The sequence below is a fragment of the Hyposmocoma kahamanoa genome, unplaced genomic scaffold, assembly GCF_003589595.1.
Source record: "Hyposmocoma kahamanoa isolate Upper Pololo Valley unplaced genomic scaffold, ASM358959v1 87, whole genome shotgun sequence".
Taxonomy (NCBI): Eukaryota; Metazoa; Arthropoda; class Insecta; order Lepidoptera; family Cosmopterigidae; genus Hyposmocoma; species Hyposmocoma kahamanoa.
The window spans coordinates 6,927,770-6,950,410 of record NW_020654422.1 but is presented as its reverse complement, the minus strand read 5'-3'; the positions used below and the strand labels follow the sequence as shown (position 1 = coordinate 6,950,410).

The following is a 22,641-nucleotide window of genomic DNA, read 5'->3' as shown; positions in this document are numbered from 1 at the left end:
TAAACTTAAAGAGCATTGACTTTTAAAGAGAAATAACAATTAAAGTCTTATGTTATGGGGCAGTATGGTCTTTGACCCTAGCCTGTACTTTTTGGAGGAATAGAACAAAAAAAGTGTTTTGTTTATGGCATGACATGTAGTGTTTCAAGCAGTAACATTAATTTTGTAAAAGAGGGAAAACTCAATTTAGGCCTACGTGAATTCCGAAATGGCTCAGTTTCGCCCGGCTGGGTTATCCGATGAAGACTCAGAAAGTGATGATTATGGATATAACATGAAACCGGTAAGACTTACTGAAATATGAACGCGCATCCCGTCGCAGTCATTTGTTTTCATTACTTTTCTGTCCAGCTATAATTTTACCCTGTGAGATCAATAAAGAATTAAAAATTTATTTAACAAATTAAATATTATTTATATATTAAGCAGTTATTGAATAATGAAAGTTATTTAAACACGCAGATGACGCGCGCTATCGCGGTTCAGTCGCTGCCAGTAAACTTTTGTATTCATTCTTACTGAGCCCTTATGGCGCGTTAAATAAAATAATTTGACTCATATTAGGTAAAAACGGACACAATCTTTCATAAAATCACTGCTTTTTGTTACACACACAGTTTTGGTCTGTATGTTCTATAAATTGTATGCAAAAATACCTGTACCTTGTATTTTATAGAGAACCTAATTTCAGGCAAGGCCGTTGCCATATCAGCAACACAATGTAAGAAAGAAGATAGAAATCGAACTACAAGACGCTATTATTAATGGCGACATCAGTGCTGTTGAGAAAATCGTTCAGTGTGGTTAGTTGTTATGTTATGTATTTATCTCTGTTGGCTCCATTGTTTTTCATGGTGTGACTCAAGACTATAAGTTTTTTTTGTAAAATTGATGAGTGCTTCACACATCATCGCAATTTGTCTGATGTTTAGTCAATGTGGCCCATAATGTTATATATTTGTCTAGTAAATGCCTATTCATTTTAGCCTTGAATAGCCCTAAATTGTAGCTTTCCAGAAACACTGACATGGTGAATTCCACTCCTTACCTGGACACATAGCAAAATATTTGCCCTTTGTGCGAACAGATGGTATTAATGACATAAGGTTGGTGTGTTCTGGACTTTCTAGTAGTCCGACACGGGAACGGTGAGGGTGGAACTAAATTGTAAAGTTCTTGTAATTTCAATATTATTTTAATAGGCTGCCAATAAAAGGTTACTTCAATTTAAATTTAGTTATTGCATTATTTAACGTGATGCTCTATTTGTCTCCACAAATTTAAATCAAAATTTTATCAAAATATTCTAAATGAGGAGCTTCGAAACAAAAACCAATAAAATTTGATTCTTGTTTTGTCTAGTCTTGTTGAATAGATTTGTTACTTGTTTACAAATCCATGCATATGAAACATTTTTAAGGGGGATTTAGCAGTTCAGGTTGGGTAAATTGTTCATAGAAATATACAAAAATTACCATTTAGCATTAAAAAAGAAGACAAGTAAAATGTGACTTATTGCTTTTTTCCGACGCTCCTTAAATTATCTGTTCTAATTGATGCAAAGTCTTTAATACCGACTTGGTATGTATGGTATAAAGGGTGGTATTTGTTGCAACAGAATGTCATAGGATTAATTCAAAATTAAACATACACCTATCTGCAAACCCCTTTGGTGTTATTGTGCATATAGTGTCTTTTCGAGGTTTTAGACAACAAGAAACTAAATTCTATTTGTATATCTTCATTCCAGACTTGCACAATGTTGTAAACATGAAGCTAGACAGCGGCTGGACTCCTCTTATCCATGCCTGCTTTCATGCTCAAGACAAGATTGTCAAGTTTCTCTTGGATTTGGGAGCTGATCCTAATTTACATGCAGGTAGATAAATTTTGAAATACACCTTATTGCATATTAAGCAGTTATTGAATAATGAAAGTTATTTAAACACGCAGATGACGCGCGCTATCGCGGTTCAGTCGCTGCCAGTAAACTTTTGTATTCATTCTTATTGAGCCCTTATGGCGCGTTAAACGCGCGTCGTCCGCGCGTAAAAAATACGCCTGTGCATAAGCTCTTAGTTTTTATTCAACTTTTTATATTTGTATATAATCTATTCCAAACTTGTGCAACCAATTATTGCTATTTTACATAATTCATTCTAAAGCTATTCACTATTTGTCTTTGTCTCACTCACATTTTGCACCTGTTATTTACCCAATGCCTCGGGTGTTATGATGGTATTCATCCAGATGAACTCCATTATAACATAGTCCAACCAGTTCTTGTTCTGATTTTTTATATTACTTTGTGTAAAATTTGCAGATTCTGTAACACCAATAATGGCAGCATGTTCAAATAGCAGCGCAAACAACGATACCATCTACAGCATCATTTTAAACCTCATTGAGAAGGGTAGCATTTTGAACATAGGAGACAAGTACGGGCAGACTCCCCTCATGAGAGCAATTAGCAATGGAAGAGTGGCCGTCGTAAGGAAGCTGCTTGATAGCAATGCTAATATGGAAATGAGGGATCAGCAGGGGTGGACTGTAAGTAACTATTGTCTGGTGATATCTACAATTACTGTTACAAAACTAACATCTTCCTTCATATATGATGATAGTTTGTCTTTTACGGCAAATCTACTGTACCATTGCACTCATGAGTCTAAGAGCCCTGTATCGCACACTACAGTGTGGTCGGGGTCGGCCTGCGGCGCGTGGTCGCTTTTAGATTACGGGGTGTGTTTATGCTCTTTGCTGGCACAGTGGTTAATACTATAGGCGCTTGATGAGGAAGTTTTGGATTCTATTCCTGGTTTGGACCAATTTAGACAACGAATATTTATAAGTTGGTTCTGGTCTGGGTATTGCCCTCAGAGTTAACGTTATTCTGGTATTCATAGTACAGGCAATTCCCTAATTTGAGACCAGAAATTTGGTGTGATTGTCTTGATTTTTTTCCCCTAAATACTTCTCTTTGGCAAAGATTCCAAGAAACAAGAATCTAACAGAGAGATGGTCGAGATGCAATAATGCTGTAAGTATCTCATTTCCACTACATTGGGAAGCATGCCTTATAATTTCATCAATTGTGAGATCTAAGGGTCTTATTCTAAAACTCTACTCAGTGCTCAAGTCAGGACTTGAGTATGATTCAAAGCACTAGAAATCATACATCAAGTCCTTGCCATTAGGGTCGAATTTCCAGTGCTTGAAATCATACTCAAGTCTGCTCAAATCCGACTTGACCATTGAGTAGAGTTCTGGAATACGACCCTTATACTCGTAATAGAGCCTCCATATACTACCTACGTACGGTGCCGTGCCGCCGCTTCGGGCTTCGCCCTCTGTTGGACATCAGCCTACGGTCTCGGCACTTATGACTTTGTTTTAAAAAATAAAAATAGCTCATTAATGGCGGCCATATTTAAAATTTGCGAAATATATTTTCCGCAAATTGTTATCAGGCAATTCTAGAATTTTTTTCATGGCAATTTTCAGCCCGAGCAAAGTAAGTTTTTCCAACAGCCATCGAGAAAAGAATACTTAAATGGCGGCCATATCGAAAAACGGCGAAAATCTAAATTTTTACTCTAAGTTATAATTGTAAAAAAAGCGCTTATATGGCACCCATATAGAAAAATAACAAAAAATAAATTTAGACCGCATATTATTATCAAACACCCATAGAGATCCCCACATGCCGATTTTCATTAGAATTAGAGCAAATTTTTATCTGCCGCCAAAAAAAGTTTGTATGGCAGCCATGTTGAAAAATTATTATTAAACACCAAAAGTTTTAAAATTTAATTTAAAACAGGACGTAAATATTTTAAAACAGTTGTGAAAAACTAAAACGCGCTCTCGTTCAGATTCATAGAAATGGTGCTTTCGCCCTTTCTACAAACACCGACTATATGAACATGTAAAAACTGACGTGCGATCTCTACTACTGTTTTGCTCTCCCTACTACTTATATTTAATATTCTACAGTCCCTAAGTTTGTTTAACTTTTATCGCGTGGTATTGACTTTCGATAGACATGAATTTTATTAAGTCATTGACTTTACAGGCTGTGTTCTGGGCTGTTCATCACAAACAGCCTGAAATCTTAGAGATGCTAATTGAACGCGACGCTCGACTATCGGAGGTTGATAAATCCGGCCGAACTCCATTGGACATTGCCAGTTCTCATGACTATGAAAACATAATTGAGATATTGAATAAGAATTCAAAGACTGAACCAGAAACTGAAGACTCTGAAAAGACTACTTATTCTGCTAAAAAAGAATCGTCATCTTGGCTAGATCTTTATCCTGGACTATATGAAGGAAAAACGTAAGTTTTTTTTATGGCTTACTAGCTCATGGGTATTACTTAGTGGTTCCTGTTGAATTAAATCTTTTTTGATACTTAATTTGGACTGTGGAAAGATATCTGCTTTAATTTGTTCGTAGTTATTGATATAGATTGCCTATTGAAGGTTTAACACCATGTATAGGCGCGGAACTTAATAGTGCCACATTCGAAGAGAAGTGTTTCCAACAAGCAAAAGTAAAAGAAATGTTAATCATGTGAAAAGCAAGCAAAGAAAATCCCAAGGTTGTGCGATCAAAAGTATTAAAGTAAATTGAGATCCAAAATAGAGACTTTGACATACATACTTGGACTACACGACAAATCGGTTTTGTGACATTAAAAAAATATTTGTGTGTACATTTTGATGAACACACACACAATAATAGTTTTTAGACAGAACGAAAATAGACAAAGGAAAATAATAATAATATATAAAAAACAACATAATATTCCATACGAAATAAAATCAATTTCTATTCTATTCTATTTTTAACCGACTTAAAAAAAGGAGGATCTCAATTCGACTGTATATTTTTTTTTGTATGTATGTTACGCGATAACTCCGGTATTTGTGAACCGACTTTCATGATTCTTGTTTAGTTGGAAAGAGGGTACCTCCATATTGGTCCCATTTAACTTTGAAAAAAACCATCCACCTCTAAGGATGACTGTTCACGCATGAAGATTCATTTTTATATATAAATAGCGCCTAAATTTTATTATAAGGAGCAATTATTTTAGTGGTTGATTTTGCTATTCTGCAATTTAAGGCGTTTTTCTCTTTCAATATACTTTGAGTAGTGAGAACCGATTTTTATTATCTCTTATGTCAAGTCCCGTATAGTGGCGAACTAGGGGATGAATCCGGGTTTGCGCACTTTCCGGTAACCGATTTCAATAAAACTTGGTAATTATATAAATTCCACGTACTTTTGAGGTCGGTTTTTTTAGTACTCTGTACTGAGATTATTATTAAGTTTCTGACTTCTTTTGTAGAATTTTGCCAGTCATGTCAGTCATGAGAGTTACACTTTTGTTTTTTAGATGTTTAATTAATTAACTCTGCTCTTTACTCTATTCCGGCTTCAGGAACAATACAGAATAACACGATATACCATCACCATTACAAATATTTAAATAAATAAGTTTTATAATTTAAGTTATAATATAATAAAATCAGTTATTAATTCTAAGAGGGTATTTGTAAAAACATGTAACAGAAACTTGAAATTTACGGAGCGAAGAATAGAAGGTGGCAGACTATCATAAATAGACCACGTTCTGGTAGGGCAGCTGAAAAATATGGTCTGGGGTGCCTTCATCCAGGCCGCATTCCCAAATTGAGCTATCCCGTGTTCCTAGTTTTGCCAGATGGACCGGGGTGAAGGCATAACCAATTAGAAGTCGGCATACTGTAAAGTAGACGTAACAGTCTTACTAAATCCTTTATGGCTAAAGAACCAAGGCTTTTTGGGGATACATGTTTGGATGTCGGCGAAATATTAGCCCTTACTGAGTGTACTTTTGCTCCACTTGCGCTCCACGAGGAAAACGTATCATTGGCAGCTAAAGGCAGGAGGTCATAAGTAAGTGTATGTCTTATAATGAGTAAGACAACCTGTTTGGATGGCATTTTTCGCCATCATGTCTGCAGTTTCATTACCTTGGATCCCACAGTGACCTGGTACCCACGCTAACACAACTTGTAAATTGTTGCGATGACATTAATGTAAAACTTCCTAGATCTTTAGGATAGTATGGTATTTTGTTTTAGCAACAAATTGATTTGACAAAATAGCCTGCAAACAGCTTTTTGAGTCTGAAAAAATTATGTTTTTGTTATTAAACTGCCGGTCTGCCGCAGGAGAATCTTTGTAAATACCAAAATCCAGTATTATTTTAGGTTTATATATTATTGCATCATAGGAACAGGAAAAAAAGGTATATTTATCAGTTTGGAAGATTGGGGAAATAATATTAATACATTTTTGATAACTTTTAAGAATGCAAGGAATATCTTTGACTTGCCATTACTTAGAAGTCCTAGCTAGATCAGACAGTTTGTGGAGTTTAGATAGGAGAAGATGAGGGGATAGTTGCTCAACTTTGTAAATAAATCTATCCGCTTCTTAGGGAGACAGGGGGTTCCACACGCTCAACCTGGAGAGCATTTATAGGTGAAGACTTCATAGCGCCGACAATGATACGGACAGACTTTGATTTAATTTTGTCCCATATTTTAAGAGCAGTTGTGTGACAAGGTTCTAATAATTTTTTTTTATATAATATAATTAAAATAAAATTTATATATAGTCTGTTATAGACCCTAAAACACATCATCATGATTTTACTCCGACATTACGCTACTCCGACAATTTCTTACCTCGACATTACTTTACTCAGACACTACGCTACTTCGACAACACAGACGACATGTTTCTTAAAGAAATCTTTGTACTCAGATAAGAAAAATCATCATTTCAAACCCATGTAAGAAATGGTTTCTTATTATATACTGATCAATATAACAAAAAGAAAACAAAATCATATAATCGAAAAATTCTTTTATTAGTTATGTAAAGTGTAACAAAAAATTATTAAATTAAAATATAATAAAATACACTATATAATATTTTTTTAGTATATTTTTTTTTATCGAGGGTCTAAAACAAGCCAATATCGTCGATGTTTTCTGGAAAAGGCGAAAGCGCCATTTTGAACAAATTTTCCGGGGAGCAAGTTTTAGTTTTTCATGACTGTTTTAAAACTTAAGTTTAATTCAATCCAAAATTTAATTTTAAATCAGGTGGTAAATATTTTAAAACAGTCGTTAAAACTTAAAACACGCTCCCCATATTTTTTTTTAAATGGCGCGTTCGCCCTTTCTACAAAACACCGATGAATTTACCCGAGTGAATGAATGAATGAATGAAATGAAATATTCGTTATTGCATATAAAATTACAATTAAAATACAATACAATAGCTTAAGTATAATAGTAGTAGTAAGTCAATGTGCAACAGGCGGCCTTATTGCTATTTAGCAATTTCTTCCAGGCAACCTTAGGATAGACATTTCGGATATGCAAAAGGGGTGCAACCAAAGAATATCATCATAAGTACACTACATAATAAGTAATAATAAAAATATATACATATCCATAGATAGATATACATATGTATACATACATACTATTATTAATACATACATAACAAAAAATACACAATAATATTAAATGTTTATATACTTTTAAAGGAAAAAGAAAAATTAAGTATAAATGTAGGAAATAAATGAAAGGATAGTAGAGGACAGACGAAATTTAGGAGTTGAGGAAGTGTCAAGGATTCGATTGAGGAAGTGTGAAGGACACGTTGTTTGAAGGAATCAAGAGAAGGGGATCGTCGAATCGATTCAGGGAGAGAATTCCACAATCTGATCGCAGAAATGGTAAAAGAGTTGGAATTAAAGTTAGAGGTATGAGAGGGCAAGTTAAGTAAGAGAGTATCAGAGAAGCGAACGGGACGACAGAGTGTAGAAGAGTGGAAAGTAAAGCGATCTTTAAGATCAGAAGGCGTAAAGGGATAGAACAGAATTGAATAGAGAAGTGAAAGGATATGACGATCTCTACGCCGATGGATGGGCAGCCATTTAATTTGTGCGCGAAATTGGGAGACATGGTCAAATTTACGTAGTCCGAAGATGAACCTAACACACATATTTTGGAGCCGTTCCAATTTATTGAGCAGAGTTACTGACAAATCTGGGTAGCAAACATCTGCATAGTCCAGTATCGGGTGGAGAATGCTCTGGGCCAGTTTTTAAGCCTTCTCAGATTGTCGGAGTAGCGTAGTGTCTGAGTAAAATAATGTGGAAGTAACATATTGTCGGAGTAGCGTAATGTCTGAGTAAAATCATGTCGATGTAACAAATTGTCGGAATAGCGTGTGTCGAAGTTCAATTTTAGAGTCATTGTTATGACATTATATACTACTCGTACCCCTGAAGTATAATATATTTAAACATAAATATACTTGAAACCAATGAAAAAAGATGTTTTTTGATATTACCAAGTGACGAGACACGTCTGTTCATGCGGCGGGCACGGGCGTGACGAGCACTGCCACTGCAAGTGCAATCATCACCCTGAGACAAGTTGACAAGTCCAATGTGCCTAAAATTTCACCAGCACCTTTTTAAAACTGGAACGCCGTAATGCTCACATTACTGCTTGGCGGCAGAAATGAGGTAAGCTATATGGATATTGTTAATCTATATTTGTACGTTTACAGAGTTGACTACACAGCCGAGATTTCGCGTCTTCTTTATGGAATGAACTGCGAGCGACTATGGCCTCTCATTGCGGAAAGCGGCATAGATCTTAAAACATTCCTTCTTTTGGACGAAGAGAGTATGATCGATCTTGGGATAGAAATGCCGTTTGAGCGACAGAGGCTGTTGCTCGGACTTCGAAAGTTCCACCTAAGAGGCTGGAGATTGGACAGCGTAGCCGGTTTATACGCCTGCAAATCTGAAAACTACAGGTAATTATTATTTTAATTATGCACGTACCAACTATTAGATAGATTAATTGACTGACCAATTCATTTGTCAAGGTTAAAACAACAAGAGCCTTTGGGGATAGCTCATGGATTTCTGTGTGGTACCTCGGCTTCTGGACCGTTAGTAATAATGGTTATATTCAAGAAATCTGGTATTTTTTTAACATCTATGTCAATATGTTAAAAATTGCATAGTTATTAACATTTAAAGAATATATATTGGAATGTGTCAATCAAACCCTCATGTGATGTCCCACTTAGTTGCTCCACTTTCAAATTGCGACCCATCCTGCTTATATAAGAAAAAAAACATTTCCGAACTTTCACCCACCGTAAATGCGTGCAGGCAAGTCCTTGGTGAAATTAGTAACTAATTAATATCTGCCTTATACAGATGTACATACACCGACGTACACCACCATAATCCGTTTTTTATTTTTAGGTTACGGAATCCTAAAAGATGTTATCGTTTAGAGGACAACTCGCAACTAACAAAAACATCATAATAAAGATTATTAAAACCAAAATATTTATTTTTATAAGACTTATTATCGTTAATTGATACGGTTTTAGGCACAAATTATTTGGGATGTAGACTTTAAGGTTGTCATATTATTGCTATATTATGTGCTAATAACTGCATCCGTGGCCGAATGGCTACCATACTGGACGGCCACGCAGAGGTCGCGGGTTCGATCGAGAAATATTTGTATGGCCTGTATTTATTTCTCTCGTGAGTTTGGATGTAATTTATGGTTGTCTATGTGTGTGTCCATGGTGCCTGCGATACAGGGTTTTCCTTGTGCAGGACTATGAGTGTGTCCATTATTAAAAAAATATATTATATTTCTTCTGTGTGCACGTTTTATCACGATCGACGACAAGTTTATTATTTATTATTATAGAGTTTGAAAGTATATAGGCATTGTACTTAATCACAACTGCTATTTTCAAAATATCAACAAACGAAATATGCTTGAGTGATATTTTTTTACCTTTACCACTGGCGTTTGATAAATTATAAATATATAACAGTTAATATCTAGTACAGTTGGTTCGAAGGAATTTTTCTTCATGTCTATTCGATTTTTTGTCAATAATAATAATAGAGACTAGTGGAGTATGTTCACAAATATACGGGAATATCATGGTAGTAAAAACATCATGGTATTCAATAAAATTAATATTGCAGTTATATAAATATTTCAATATATTTGATGTGATAGAGTATAATTTTTGAGCATATTTTTTGTGAATTAGGTAGTTGAATAAAATAGTGTGGTAAAAATTCGTGATGACTTTTGGTTCCATTCAACAGTTAATTTTACATAAATACCACATATGCCTGTCTTCCACTGACGTAGGCAGAAAACATGAACTTCCACTTGGTACGCTTCTGAATACCTTTTAAAGAAGAGCAACTCGCATAAGTCACACTTACCATCTCTCCATACTTAGACTACTGAGATCATTGACCTACCAAACTGAGATACATAAATTTCTCTTGTTCGAGCCTCTCGCTACCAGTTCTAATAGAATGCGTCTGTAACGCTTTCATTCAGTTCAATCACCTTCGCCTCGCTCACATTCACCTCTTTTCCTTTTTTCAAACGCTTCCTGCATAACTGTTACCGTCTTCTGCAGTTATTCTGCGAGGCTAGAATCACTTAATAATCGGCATAAAGAACACATTTGACAAGTAACTAATTTATTCTTAATTTTCAATCATCTCTTTCAGATTTCACAAACAATTGTCTATGAACAGGTTGAACAACCACGGAGACGCTACACAGCCCTGCCTAATACCTTGAATGGTAAACCATTCTGTGTATGCTTGTAAAGATATTGCAATGCTTGAATCAGATGGCTGCTCACACATAATGCAATGCTACATTGATAAGCTTTCTACTGCCCTTTCCTCACTACCCTGTCATAAGAATTTTCCAAGTCTACAAAGACGTATTAGAGTTTTTGACTTTATACCAAGAATTTTTCGACTGTGCATCTTAAAGACTTGATCCTACATCCTCTTCGTTTCCTGAATCCCGCTGTACGTCCTATACTTGCTCTTCGGTTTCATTCACAACTCTTAAAAAACCTATGCATACAGTTTTCCAACTATACTAAGTAGACTGATACTTACTGCGACTCTTGTCTTTTGTACAGAGGAACATCAGCTTATCCCGCCCACCCCCTTTTATCATCGGACGTCCAGACGTACTGCAGAATATCATCCATACATGGTGGATATTCCCTTTAGGTCTACTAAGCACTTTTCGTCATGTTTTTATTATATGCACAGCTCAGGAATGAAACTCCCTGTCTGCGACTGTGTTTCTTAGCACGTACAACCCGAGTATCTTAAAGGTGAGGCCAGACGAGCGTAATTTTGTTACTTGTGAATCGCGTTTTTTGAGTCTCGTAGCTCACGTTCGACTGAAATTCTGTTGAGGCGCCAGACGAACGCGTTTTATTCAGTTGCTTTTAAGCGTTTGTACAGGTGTGCGTCATATAGTGTAATGGATCCATTAAAAATAGTGTGCATTTATATAGCATTAGATGAGGTTAGAAAAAGAAATAAGAAGCTGGGTACATCTACTAAAGATTAAAGTGTGGGTCGTTTCATATACTATATGAAAGTATATGTGTTAATCCAGATCAATTTGTAAAATACTTGCCAATACATTTTTCCCTCATTCCACCCGCACAAACACGTCACACAGTGCGACGGAAGTACTACTAATTTTGCGTCGTCAGGTCTGGCTTGTGGGACTTGAATATGAAACAGGATGTAGCGTAAATGAGGCAACTCAAGGAACCCGACTCAAATCAAAATATTACGGTCGTCTGGCTTCACCCTTAAAGTGCAACTGAATAGGTATCTTCTGTGCGAGCTCGTTCCATCGCGGTCAAGAGCAAGTCCATTTACTTAAAAAAACACAAGTTTTGGTAATGTTACGTGTAATAGTACAGTATACTGACCACTGAGTCTCTTCCATCCAACATCTCTACTGATACTCTATCACAACCTGCCTCCTGTTTTTAAAATTCGATTAATGGTTATTTCACTTTCTTGCTCGTTTCCATCACTCACTGTTCATGCTCATTCCAGTGCTCTCTTAATCTTTATTTAAAGAATTTTCCAAAAGATTTCTTTCATCTAAAAATATTGATCTGCGAGTTATTCACTTTCCTATAACTGCTCTCATGGATTTCTAGAACAAGTTTACATTAGTATTAGCCCAGGGTCATTAGGATAACATTTTAACAAAATTGTCTTTTTGCACTTTGTTCGTTTGACCTATTAGTATTTTCGTTCTTTTTATACTTCTCTTGTTAATGCATTCTACATGTATAAAAGTTCTTTTTCATGTTATCTAGCTATATTAAAGTAATATTTACCCTTTTTACAGTAATTTTTCAGATGTTATGTCCATACTAAGTAATTTTAACTCTCTCAGCGCCACGTAGGCCGCCGGCCGCCCACAAAACTTCAACTACAGCAGGCCTCTATGTATCTTCGAATGTTAACCAGCAAGCCGTGTGGGCCGTCGGCCGCCCACAAAATATTGATTTCAGCAGGCTACTATGTGTCTTCGAATGTTAGCCAGTAAGCCATGTGGGACGTCAGCCGCCCATAAAAATCCAAATGCATCAAGCCACTATGTTTCTTCGAATCTTAACCAGCAAAACACGTGGGCCGCTAGCCACCCACAAAAACATCGAGTGCAGCAAGCCGCTATGTATTTTCGAATTTAACCAAGCAAGGCATGTGGGCCGCCGGCGTACCATAATTTTTTTCGATTTTTCTAGTCCTGAGCAAGGTCGCGTCAGCAGACCGACAGCATAAGTATACCCGTGATCAGATGTCGGCGAACACAGCCAACTGTTTGGACCTTCTGTTAACAACTGATCCAGACCGTTATCAAGTATTCGTCTCTAGTGGTGACAACCTATCATGGACTGGTGAAAGAGGTACCAACGGTACCAATACCATAACATAATTCACATAAAATGGGTCCCTTTTTGGGGATTAGTAGAATTTTTCATGGTCAACCAATGGGATTACGGAATTCTTTAATATAAAAATACGTCTGTTTTTGGTGGGGTAACGCGCGGCCTGCAGATCAAGCTTGAAGGTGTCCCGCTGATAGCCCACATGGCCTGCCACAAAAGTTACATAAGATCTGACGTGGCGTGAAAATATGTGTTCCACGCGCTGCCCACATAGCCTGCTATAAGTTCCTTAAAATCAGGCGTGGTGTGCTGTGAAAAAAAAATGCGTGTCCCGCGTGCCGCCCACATGGCCTGCTACTTCTGAATAATGTTTGTTCCACATTGCGCTGAGGTTACATAAAATTTGTTATCTAAATGCCGCGTTTTCTCTACAGTTTAATTGGGAAATGGACGATTATAGAAAGCTTTTACTTAATAAGTGTTTGATTGCCATCCTCCAATTTGACATTCAATAAAAATAAAATAAAAGTTCAGTGCATCTTGCTGTGTCTCTTTCGATACCAGTACCAAAAGAACTTGACTTAATTTTAGTTCCTGCTGTAAAATTTTGACAATTCCTCATAAATTTACTCATTATACAAATGCATACCGTGTATACCGTATACTAATGCAAAATGATTGAGCGTCACGCGTTAACTAATTTAATAGCTCTAAATTAAAATTAAATCTTACATCATTTTATTTTTGATATCGAGACACAGATGCCCTGAGCCTTAATTAAGTATTTTTGCTTTAACAGAAATCGAAGCCATTACAAATACAGTTAAATATTATTGAACACCAACAGATATTTCATTCAATATCACCACTACACGAATTATGAACGATTTTGAACTATACCATTGACGTACTTGAAGAAACCCGGTTACTAGAATCGCGCTTCAGGTTCAGGCACATTTTGCATATTTTTCGCGGAACTACAATTAGGTTCGTTGTCAATGCCATAGTATAGTAAGAGAAGTATGGTAACTCATTATTATGTTATTGCGCTTTCCTTGAAGAGGTGTGGATGTAGTTATTAACATGATAACTCTGAAACCACGAACATTTCCGAACGCTGTTGCCGCATCTATAAGTTATCATAATACTTACTGATATATTTTTTAACAATTAAATACGAAACTTTATTAGCGTTGTCAATGACTTTGCTGTTGCCCGCTCTACTAATGTCAGTGCAGAATGATCGTAAGGTGCAACGGGTAACAAATGTATAACGGGTCTTCCGAGCCCTGAAATTCACAGTGAACCGATCGATGTACTTGGGTTGCGGCCTATACGGCCTGTCTACGTGCTGGCGACAACTCACTCAAAAAAGCTTTTCACATGGTGTAAAAAATACAAGTAATTATCCGCGATATCGACTAACATGAAAAGCTTTTAGTCTGATCAGCTGCGTTTGGTAACGGGAAGTTAAAATATTTTTTCATACCCTGCATAATTTTCAAAAAATCTTGCATAAGCTCTTGTGCCCATTGTAATGAAGATATTTCTTTATTTCAGTGTATTAGACTGTTTAACTTCACTAGGAGCGCATCTACAGCAGGTGTACATACTAGACGCCACTCTAGAATACACCCTACGTGGTTTTGCTAAGATTCAAGACGAGATTGAGTATGAAACTCCAGACCCCGAACTTGTGATGAAACTCAAGACTGCTTCAAGGAGAATGCGTACGAATATAAATAACATTAGAAGGGAATCTCAAGCTTTGAAACATATACTGGTGAAAGTAAGGCTTGAAACAATACCTAACGATATTTATTTTATTGAATATCATGATGTTTTTACTACTATAATATTCATATAATTTTTGTGGAAATTACTCCACTAGTTTGGTGCTATTATTGATTGAAAGATTGAACAAATATATTGAAAAATTCCTTCCGTTCGGCGGGATACGAACCTGCGACTGTTTACTCGACCGGGGCGAAAGGCTCTCCCAACTGAACTACAGAACGAACCAGCAGACTTTACGAGTTTATGTGCATGTTGTCGATTTTTGTTGTTTGTTTTTTTTCCCTTGGCATTGTAAGAAATCCATGAAAGTTTTTTCTTCACTTAGCCTCAGTCTGTTTTTAGATGTTTGTGTCAATAATAGTACCTAACTAGTTAATGATAGTTGAAAACCATAGAACATGTGCCATTTTTACGCTTAGAGCGCTCCCTCACCGCGAACATTCACCTGTAGTGTAACATTACAAGATTCGTTTTAGAACATTATATTATAATACTGTCTCCTTCATCGAAGAGCATTCGCATGTAATGTAACATCAAAAATTCGGGCACTCGCGGGCTGTCGCGGGCACTCAAAGGCACACTAAAAAGCACTCGCGGGCACCTAACGTAAGACTTGAAAATATTTCTACTTATCTGGTGGAGTCCGGTTTAAGCAGTTACGGTTTAACTTCAAAGACGCATCTGGACAGGATCTATGAGCTACAGATACGGTTATTGAAAACTATTGTTCCTGATAAAGTTAAATATCAATTTATAAATAACAACGATGGTTTATTCAACTTTTGCAAAGTATTACCAGTTCATGAAAATGTCAAATATTGTATACTTGCTGAACAGTACTTTGTTAAGGATTGGCAGGTAATCTATAGCGGAGTCATAAGAACCCGTCGACAGCGCGAGGGTAGACTTGTAGTGCCGTCTTATACCAATCTCTACGGCAAAAATAAGCTGAATGTCAAAGTACCTTCCCTAATTAATGTGTTGCCTAAACAACTAAAGGAGGAAATTAATGAAAGAAACATTAAGTACAAATTAAAGGAACACTTCTTAAATAAGAAAAAAAAATAATTCAATGACACTACAGAAAGTCCAAACTTAAAATAAAACACGCTTTATCACACATCTTTCAATTCCACAAACTTACCTGACAACTAACGCACACTAAGACATTACACAAGTCACATTGCAACGACACTATCATTACGCAGGTCGCACGCATAGGATTAAAGTCGTCACAAAATAATAGATCATATTTGACACATGTCATCGCAACGTAAATAGTGATGTGAACTGCAATATCGGTAACCAGTTTAAACGATTCTCACGAGAAATCGATTAAAAATTTTAGGAGTTTGTAATCGTTTAGGTTATTTTTCTGTTCATTGCTTTTCAGTTCTAGATATATCAATCAACATTTATTTAAACGTTATACAGTTTAATAGAAATAATAAGTAAGTATTTTAAGTGAGCACAACGGCAACCTGTACTTGTTGTTGTATTGTAGTTATACATTAGCATAGTTCACGAGGATAACCTGTACGTAAATAACAAAATTCTGAAGTAAAACAAAAGACCTCCTTATTGGAATTTTTTATTTATCAACGTCATCGGAAGATGAACCAAAACCATCTGTTGAGCTAGTTTCACCAGTCCATATAATTAACTCGTTTTCAATTAAATTATCAATATTAACATCTCTGTCAAAATCTTCTTTTATTAGTTTTCTAGTTTTTTCCACCACCTTTCTCCAGTCTTCCTTTGTTACTTTAGTACATGCTTCCTTTAATAAAGTCATCATTTTTTTTGTGGAGAACGGTGGCTTAGTATTATTACGTCCTGCGTAGCCTGTAAAAAAAAAACACTGTTGTAAAATAGTAATGTTCCTTCACAGTGATATTACAAATTCGAAAGTTTATATGTTACCTCTTTACATTTGTACTTTATTAAAATATGCTACTAGTACAAAATAAGTCTTAATATATACGAATTTAAAATAACAGTATTAAATGCAAAAATATTAACCTTTAATTTGAGCCCAAATCAACTCAATAGCATTGTATTGACAGTGGTACGGCGGTGTCCTTATAATTTTATGTCCATGCTCAAGTGCCAATTCATCAATTTCATACCTAAGTTTTGTAGGTCTATGCTCTCGCACTAATCTTAACAATTCCACTTTCAATAGCTCCATGTCAGCTTCGACACCATTCCTCTGTAGCCATGCCACCAAATCAGCCTTTTTATTTGCCTGAGTCGGCGCTCGATCTATTTGAACCGAATGATACGATGCATTGTCCATAATTATTGTACATTGTTCGGGGAGGTTCTGAAGTAAAGTTTTAAACCACTCTTTAAATTTGTTTGCGTCCATTTCTTCGTGATATTCTTTTGTACTTTTTGATTCAAATGCTAGTAAAGCATTATTAACGAAACCTCCCCCGGCTGATCCAGCATGGCAAATTATGAGGCGACCACCTTTTCCCATTGGCACTTTCGAGCTGGATGCTTTAGTGTCGTCGGTCCATGATTGTGGTACTGTGTGGTTTGAGTTCAACCAAGTCTCATCGATAAACACAACATTATCCCAATTTGTAATTTTATTCATTTCTCTCAAAAATGAAACTCTTTGTAATATTAAATCATGTCTTTCCATCATAATATTTCTTTTGTCAGACTTCTTGTATTTAAAACCAATTTTTTTCAAAATTGTAATCAGTGAGGTAGCACTCCCAGTAAATAAGCCAAGCTCTCGAAGTGATACCAACAATTTACTCACAGTAGGGTACTCGTGTCTAGTATAATATGTATAAACATGGTTACGAATAGCGTCTGCATCGAACGTGTCGATACCTGTTACAGGCTTGCTTTTCTTCCTCTTTCTAGGCGTATGTAATACGTTTTCTTGAGAGCCGGAAGGCCCATATTTTTCTTGTATGATGGTGTGTACCGTTCTTTTGCCGATTCCAAGTGCACTTGCGACGCGATTTTGCACTTGTGTCACTGGTAATAGAGGTCCACCATTAAGTGACTCCCTTTCGAAATAGTCGTGTAATTTCACAACCAGTTCGCGAGTCTGGCTATTTAAAGCACGTCCTCTTTTCGACATGTTGAAAAAGAGTTCACACAGAATCAAGTCCAAAATATCCAAGCCAAGGTCAACGAGATTGAAAATAGAAGTAGTCCAAAAGCACAGCCGAGTCACAAGAAAAAACACCACGAATAACCAAGCGTACAGTCAACTTCCAAGACGGCGAAAGACTGCGCGGGCGCCGATGCAGAGTGACGCTAAATCGACATCAGTGTTGCCGTTTCAGAATTTGCGATAAAGAAAAGGAAATACAAATCTGACTTTACGGTTCTGTCTACTATAAATACTAGTATACTCAGTCTAATTTTGTAAGCACTTTAAAATTTTTGTTTTTGTAATTAAATAAGTCATTTTTTTAAGTGAAACCGATTTGACTCGATGATAGTCGGCGCGTATTGGTTACAACATTATTATTAAAAAGAATTATTTCTTTGTAGACTGAAGATGTAACTGTTTATAAGACGTTTCGGAGTAACCCAAAATTGGATTTTATTTTGGAATTCCTGCGAAAATAATACTTGAAATATGTTTCTTTCATAATGTATAGACCTTCAATAAAATTTATGTATTTTTTTAAAACCCAATAAGTTATTAATTGCTTATTTACTGTTTCGTTGATTGCATTCAACGTTACATACTATCGACTGGTTTAGCTGTCAAATATGATCTATTATTTTGTGACGACTTTAGTAATTAAATAAGTCATTTTTTTTAAAGTGAAACCGATTTGACTCGATGATAGTCGGCGCTTATTGGTTACAACACTATTATTAAAAAGAATTAGACTGAAGATGTAACTGTTTATAAGACGTTTCGGAGTAACTCAAAATTGGATTTTATTTTGGAATTCCTGCGAAAATAATACTTGAAATATGTTTCTTTCATAACGTATAGACCTTCAATAAAATTTATGTATTTTTTTAAAACCCAATAAGTTATTAATTGCTTATTTACTGTTTCGTTGATTGCATTCAAAGTTACATACTATCGACTGGTTTAGCTGTCAAATATGATCTATTATTTTGTGACGACTATAGTATATCATGATCGCACGTGACATCATACCATTCACTCACACAAACACAACATACATTCATCATTTTTCTTTTTGTTATTGTTAAAACCGCTTAGCGATTAATCGTCGGTATTTAGAAAAACTTACTTTAGTTTATAAAATACTGTTAAGTTTAAGATTATGAATTAATAATGTAACAAGTTATCATAAATAAAATAAAATAAATAAAGTTGCAACCTGAACAGATTGACTGCCTCCGTGGCCGAACGGTTACCATGTCGGACTGCTACGCAGAGGTCCCAAGTTAGATTCCCGGGCCGGGAGAATTATTTGTATGGCCTACATTTATTTCTCTCGTGAGTTTGATTGTAATTGTGTTTGTCTATGTGTGTGTCCATGGCACCCGCGACTCAGAGATTCCCTAGTGCGGGGCCATGTTGAGTCTGTGCGTTATTATAAAGAAAAAAAAACAAACATTACAGGCGAATGCTCCCGGTGAAGAAGCGACCGAATGTTACAATGTATCATTACAGGTTGCGCAACGAATGCTCGGTTATACATAATTAGCAGACAGGGTACGTTTAATTCCAACATTGAGGTAGAAAGAGATATAATTGATGAATCTTGAAACAAGCAGACCTAGCCACGTAAGACAAAGCTATGCTATAGAGTAGAGAAATTATCTTATTCAGCATCAATTCCCGATTCTGAACTTGAATGACTACTCGAATTCGAATGTTTGCAATCTCTTCCTTCAAAAAAAAAAAATATTCATAAATAATTAATTACTAGTAATTTTTATGTTATGTCTTTTAAATTAATTTCTAGTGATTTGGAACTTCTATTGAATAAAATTCACCACAGACATGACTGCGATTAGTATTATCAATAGCCTAATCGAATTTCGGGGAAATAATATTGAAATTGAGATAACTGTAAAATAGTTTAAAGTGACAATCCTAAAAATCATGTTTTTGTTTGTTGACATTTATTCTATATCGAATTTTGCTACTGTATAGTGCCCACTTTGCTAACTTCTGAACAAATAAGCTCGAACGCAAATTATTATTATTTATATTTAGACTACAAAGACTATAAACACATACGTTATAGACTAACATATATAATAAAACACTTTTTATGTTCATGTATGGACTGTTGAGGCAGCCAGATGTACTCATCATACTTTTAATGTATTTTCGTATATATCAGAGTTCTTTGGTTTTAACAACTGTCATACATTGGAAATGAAACCATTTTTTCCAATCTAAATCGCGCATATTTGTTTTTGCAAACAAACCAACGATTTGGCTCTTTCCAGTTCCCATGGTCACACATGGTCCAGGAATCGAAATTATCAAAATATATCTTTTCTATATACAAGATTATTTGTAAAATACTATACCTATTACTAAACAATAAATTTGTTGCGTGACTATTAATAATTCATCAGATTTTACTTTCGTACAAAAATAGAAATGTCTAAATAGATCGTTCTAAACGCTGATAATTGCGCGGTAACAAGAGAAAGTGCTAGCGTAAAACTAATTCGATACAAAACGCAGGAAAGGGATGGGAGTCATCGGGGAGGACGCTTGTATATTTGAACTTACTACCTACCATCATATACAGATCTAAAAAGCGAAAACTTAGTTTATATTTGGTAAATGTCTTATTTGTAAAAAGTCATGGTACAAAAGTTATAGTTTATGTTATAACGTTAGTAATACATTCCTACGAGACTGTTAGTGGGTAATTTTGAAGCTAGTTTTCTCTACCTAATTTCAGTGGCAATTTTTATTATTTGAATATTCTAAAATATTAACATGAAGTATTATTTAATATTCACGTGTAGTATCCTAAAATATTATTTAATAATTCACGATAATATACTCGAATTCTTCAATAATAACAATTGCCACCGAAACTAGGTAGAGAAAATTAACCTGAATATTACTCTTGTATTTTACAAATAACCTTGTATATATTCTGAAAATTATCAATGCCGATTCAAAATTTTGTGTCTTTCATTTTTGACTAATAATGACTAATTAAACACGAAGGAAATCCTTTGGGGAAACGATCTGCTTTGTCTGGTTTTTTTTAAGAATGACAATTAACACGTTTGGATACGTCTCTGATACAAACACTTGGCACGACATTGCTAGCGGTAGCGTTTTGTTGTTCGCATTAATTTTATAAATATGAAGATAGTTATCGCGGTATATTTATCAAATGGATTACCGCGATAATGACTGATAGTAATAATTATCAATCAAGGGTCACGGCTGAAGTGGCATTAGTCATTAAAAAAAAACAAATGTACGCGATTTAGATTTGAAAAAAAAAATTCTTTCCAATAAACTTTCTACGTTTATAGACTTATTTGCTAAGTGATGGTTGATTGATTGTTGAAATTGTTACAGATAAGTGACGAAAATCCAGAGCCTTGCGACCTAGTCAGGGAGGATTCCAACCCTAAAATAGTCCTCAGCTACTTGTCCGAAGCAATCCTCATCTGCTCTCTGAGTCTTTTTGTATACCATGCCAAAAATCTAATTACTTACATCGCTACTGGCAAATAGCCATTTTCGTCTACTGTAAAGCCTTATTGAGTATTACGCCAAAAACTTAATTACTCATATCGCTACTGGCTACTAGTCATCTACGTCTACTGTAAAGCCTTTTTGAGTACTACGCCAAAAACTTAATTACTCATATATGCTACTGGCTAATAGCCATACTCATCTACTTTCTAAGCCTTTTTGGATACCGCGCCAAAACCCGCATTACTTATTTCGTTATATAATAAAAAGTTATTATTTTTTAATATTTCGTAATATAAATTGTTTCATATTTCGCGGAAAAATATTTTGTTTCATTTATTTTGGTAAATATACCGGTCCTATATCTACATTCACGAGCAGTAAATAAAACAACACATTAATTACTAATTAAATATTATTCATAATATCATCATCACCACGGGTCTCCAATCATGCGAATTTTAGGCCATAGTCCGCCTCGCTGGCCCACTGCGGGATGGGTACTTCACTCGTTTTCCTAGGGTTGTGAACCTTCTTCGAAGTGCAGGTTACATCACGATGATCTCCTTTAGGGCGTGTTCCCATTATGTCGTAACGGTTTATTTATAGTTGACCACTGTCGCGTCTAGCCCATATCACGACTATCTGTTGTGACTGTGTCGTGGACGTTTATTTTATTGTTGAACGACTGTCATATCTAGCTGTTCCCACTAGATCGTGACGACAAGTTATCGGTTCGCGGTAGCCGCCTTGTCGTTTGCACGACAGAATCGTTTTAAGCTGCGATTATCTGTCGTCACATTTTTACCGTGACGTTTTATTTGTGGTCAGACGACTGTCGTTCTAGCTCTTCCCATTGTCACGACAGTCGGTCGTCATAACGTCAAAAAAGTCGTGAGCGACAGTTACTTGTGTTGTACTATATGTGAACAACTTTATTTAAATATACGAGCCACGACAGTTTAAACTGCATGACTATCTGTCGTCACGACATAGTGGGAACGCGCCCTTACTGAAAAGCTCATGGTAAATGAATTAAATTTCGTACATCAATTCTGATGAATTCGGAGGTGCGAACCTGGATTCGAACCCACGACCTATGCTTGAGAGACGGTAGGTCAAATCATGAGGCTGCCACGGCTATTTAGAAAATAGATAACCTTATTGGTTACTTTTAATTATAACATTTCAATTAAACATTTCTTTCATTCGCACTCCTCATGGAAGAATGGCATAAGTGGAGTTACGTCAAAAATGTTTATTGCTCCATTAAATACAGAAAAATATAACCCACGTTCTCGCCAATTCTTGTTGTGT

At 35.7% G+C, this 22,641-nt stretch overlaps 1 protein-coding gene across 3 annotated transcripts; it reads left to right on the top strand.

Moving 5' to 3' along the window:
- Positions 1-161: 161 nt before the first annotated feature.
- LOC113235531 (ankyrin repeat, SAM and basic leucine zipper domain-containing protein 1) lies at positions 162-22,002 on the top strand. Of its 3 annotated transcripts, none has more exons than XM_026471267.1 (9): positions 162-283; positions 692-803; positions 1,751-1,879; positions 2,324-2,550; positions 4,076-4,341; positions 8,652-8,903; positions 8,976-9,041; positions 14,439-14,667; positions 21,205-22,002. In XM_026471267.1, exons 1-9 carry the CDS (start codon positions 209-211, stop codon positions 21,361-21,363), a joined length of 1,515 nt encoding a protein of 504 aa, XP_026327052.1. In that variant the 5' UTR covers positions 162-208; the 3' UTR covers positions 21,364-22,002. The 3 variants fall into 3 exon arrangements, with proteins under 3 accessions (XP_026327052.1, XP_026327054.1, XP_026327053.1); XM_026471269.1 differs by lacking the exon at positions 21,205-22,002 and adding an exon at positions 10,660-10,735 and having other exon boundaries at positions 14,439-14,575; XM_026471268.1 differs by lacking the exon at positions 8,976-9,041 and having other exon boundaries at positions 21,205-21,991.
- Positions 22,003-22,641: the final 639 nt, after the last annotated feature.

Excerpts from the sequence above, each read along its gene's own strand:
- LOC113235531 (XM_026471267.1), top strand. The coding sequence starts at position 209 with ATGGCTCAGTTTCGCCCGGCTGGGTTATCCGATGAAGACTCAGAAAGT. Across the intron at positions 804-1,750 it reads TGAGAAAATCGTTCAGTGTG|ACTTGCACAATGTTGTAAAC; the intron begins GTTAGTTGTTAT and ends TCTTCATTCCAG. Across the intron at positions 1,880-2,323 it reads TGATCCTAATTTACATGCAG|ATTCTGTAACACCAATAATG; the intron begins GTAGATAAATTT and ends TAAAATTTGCAG.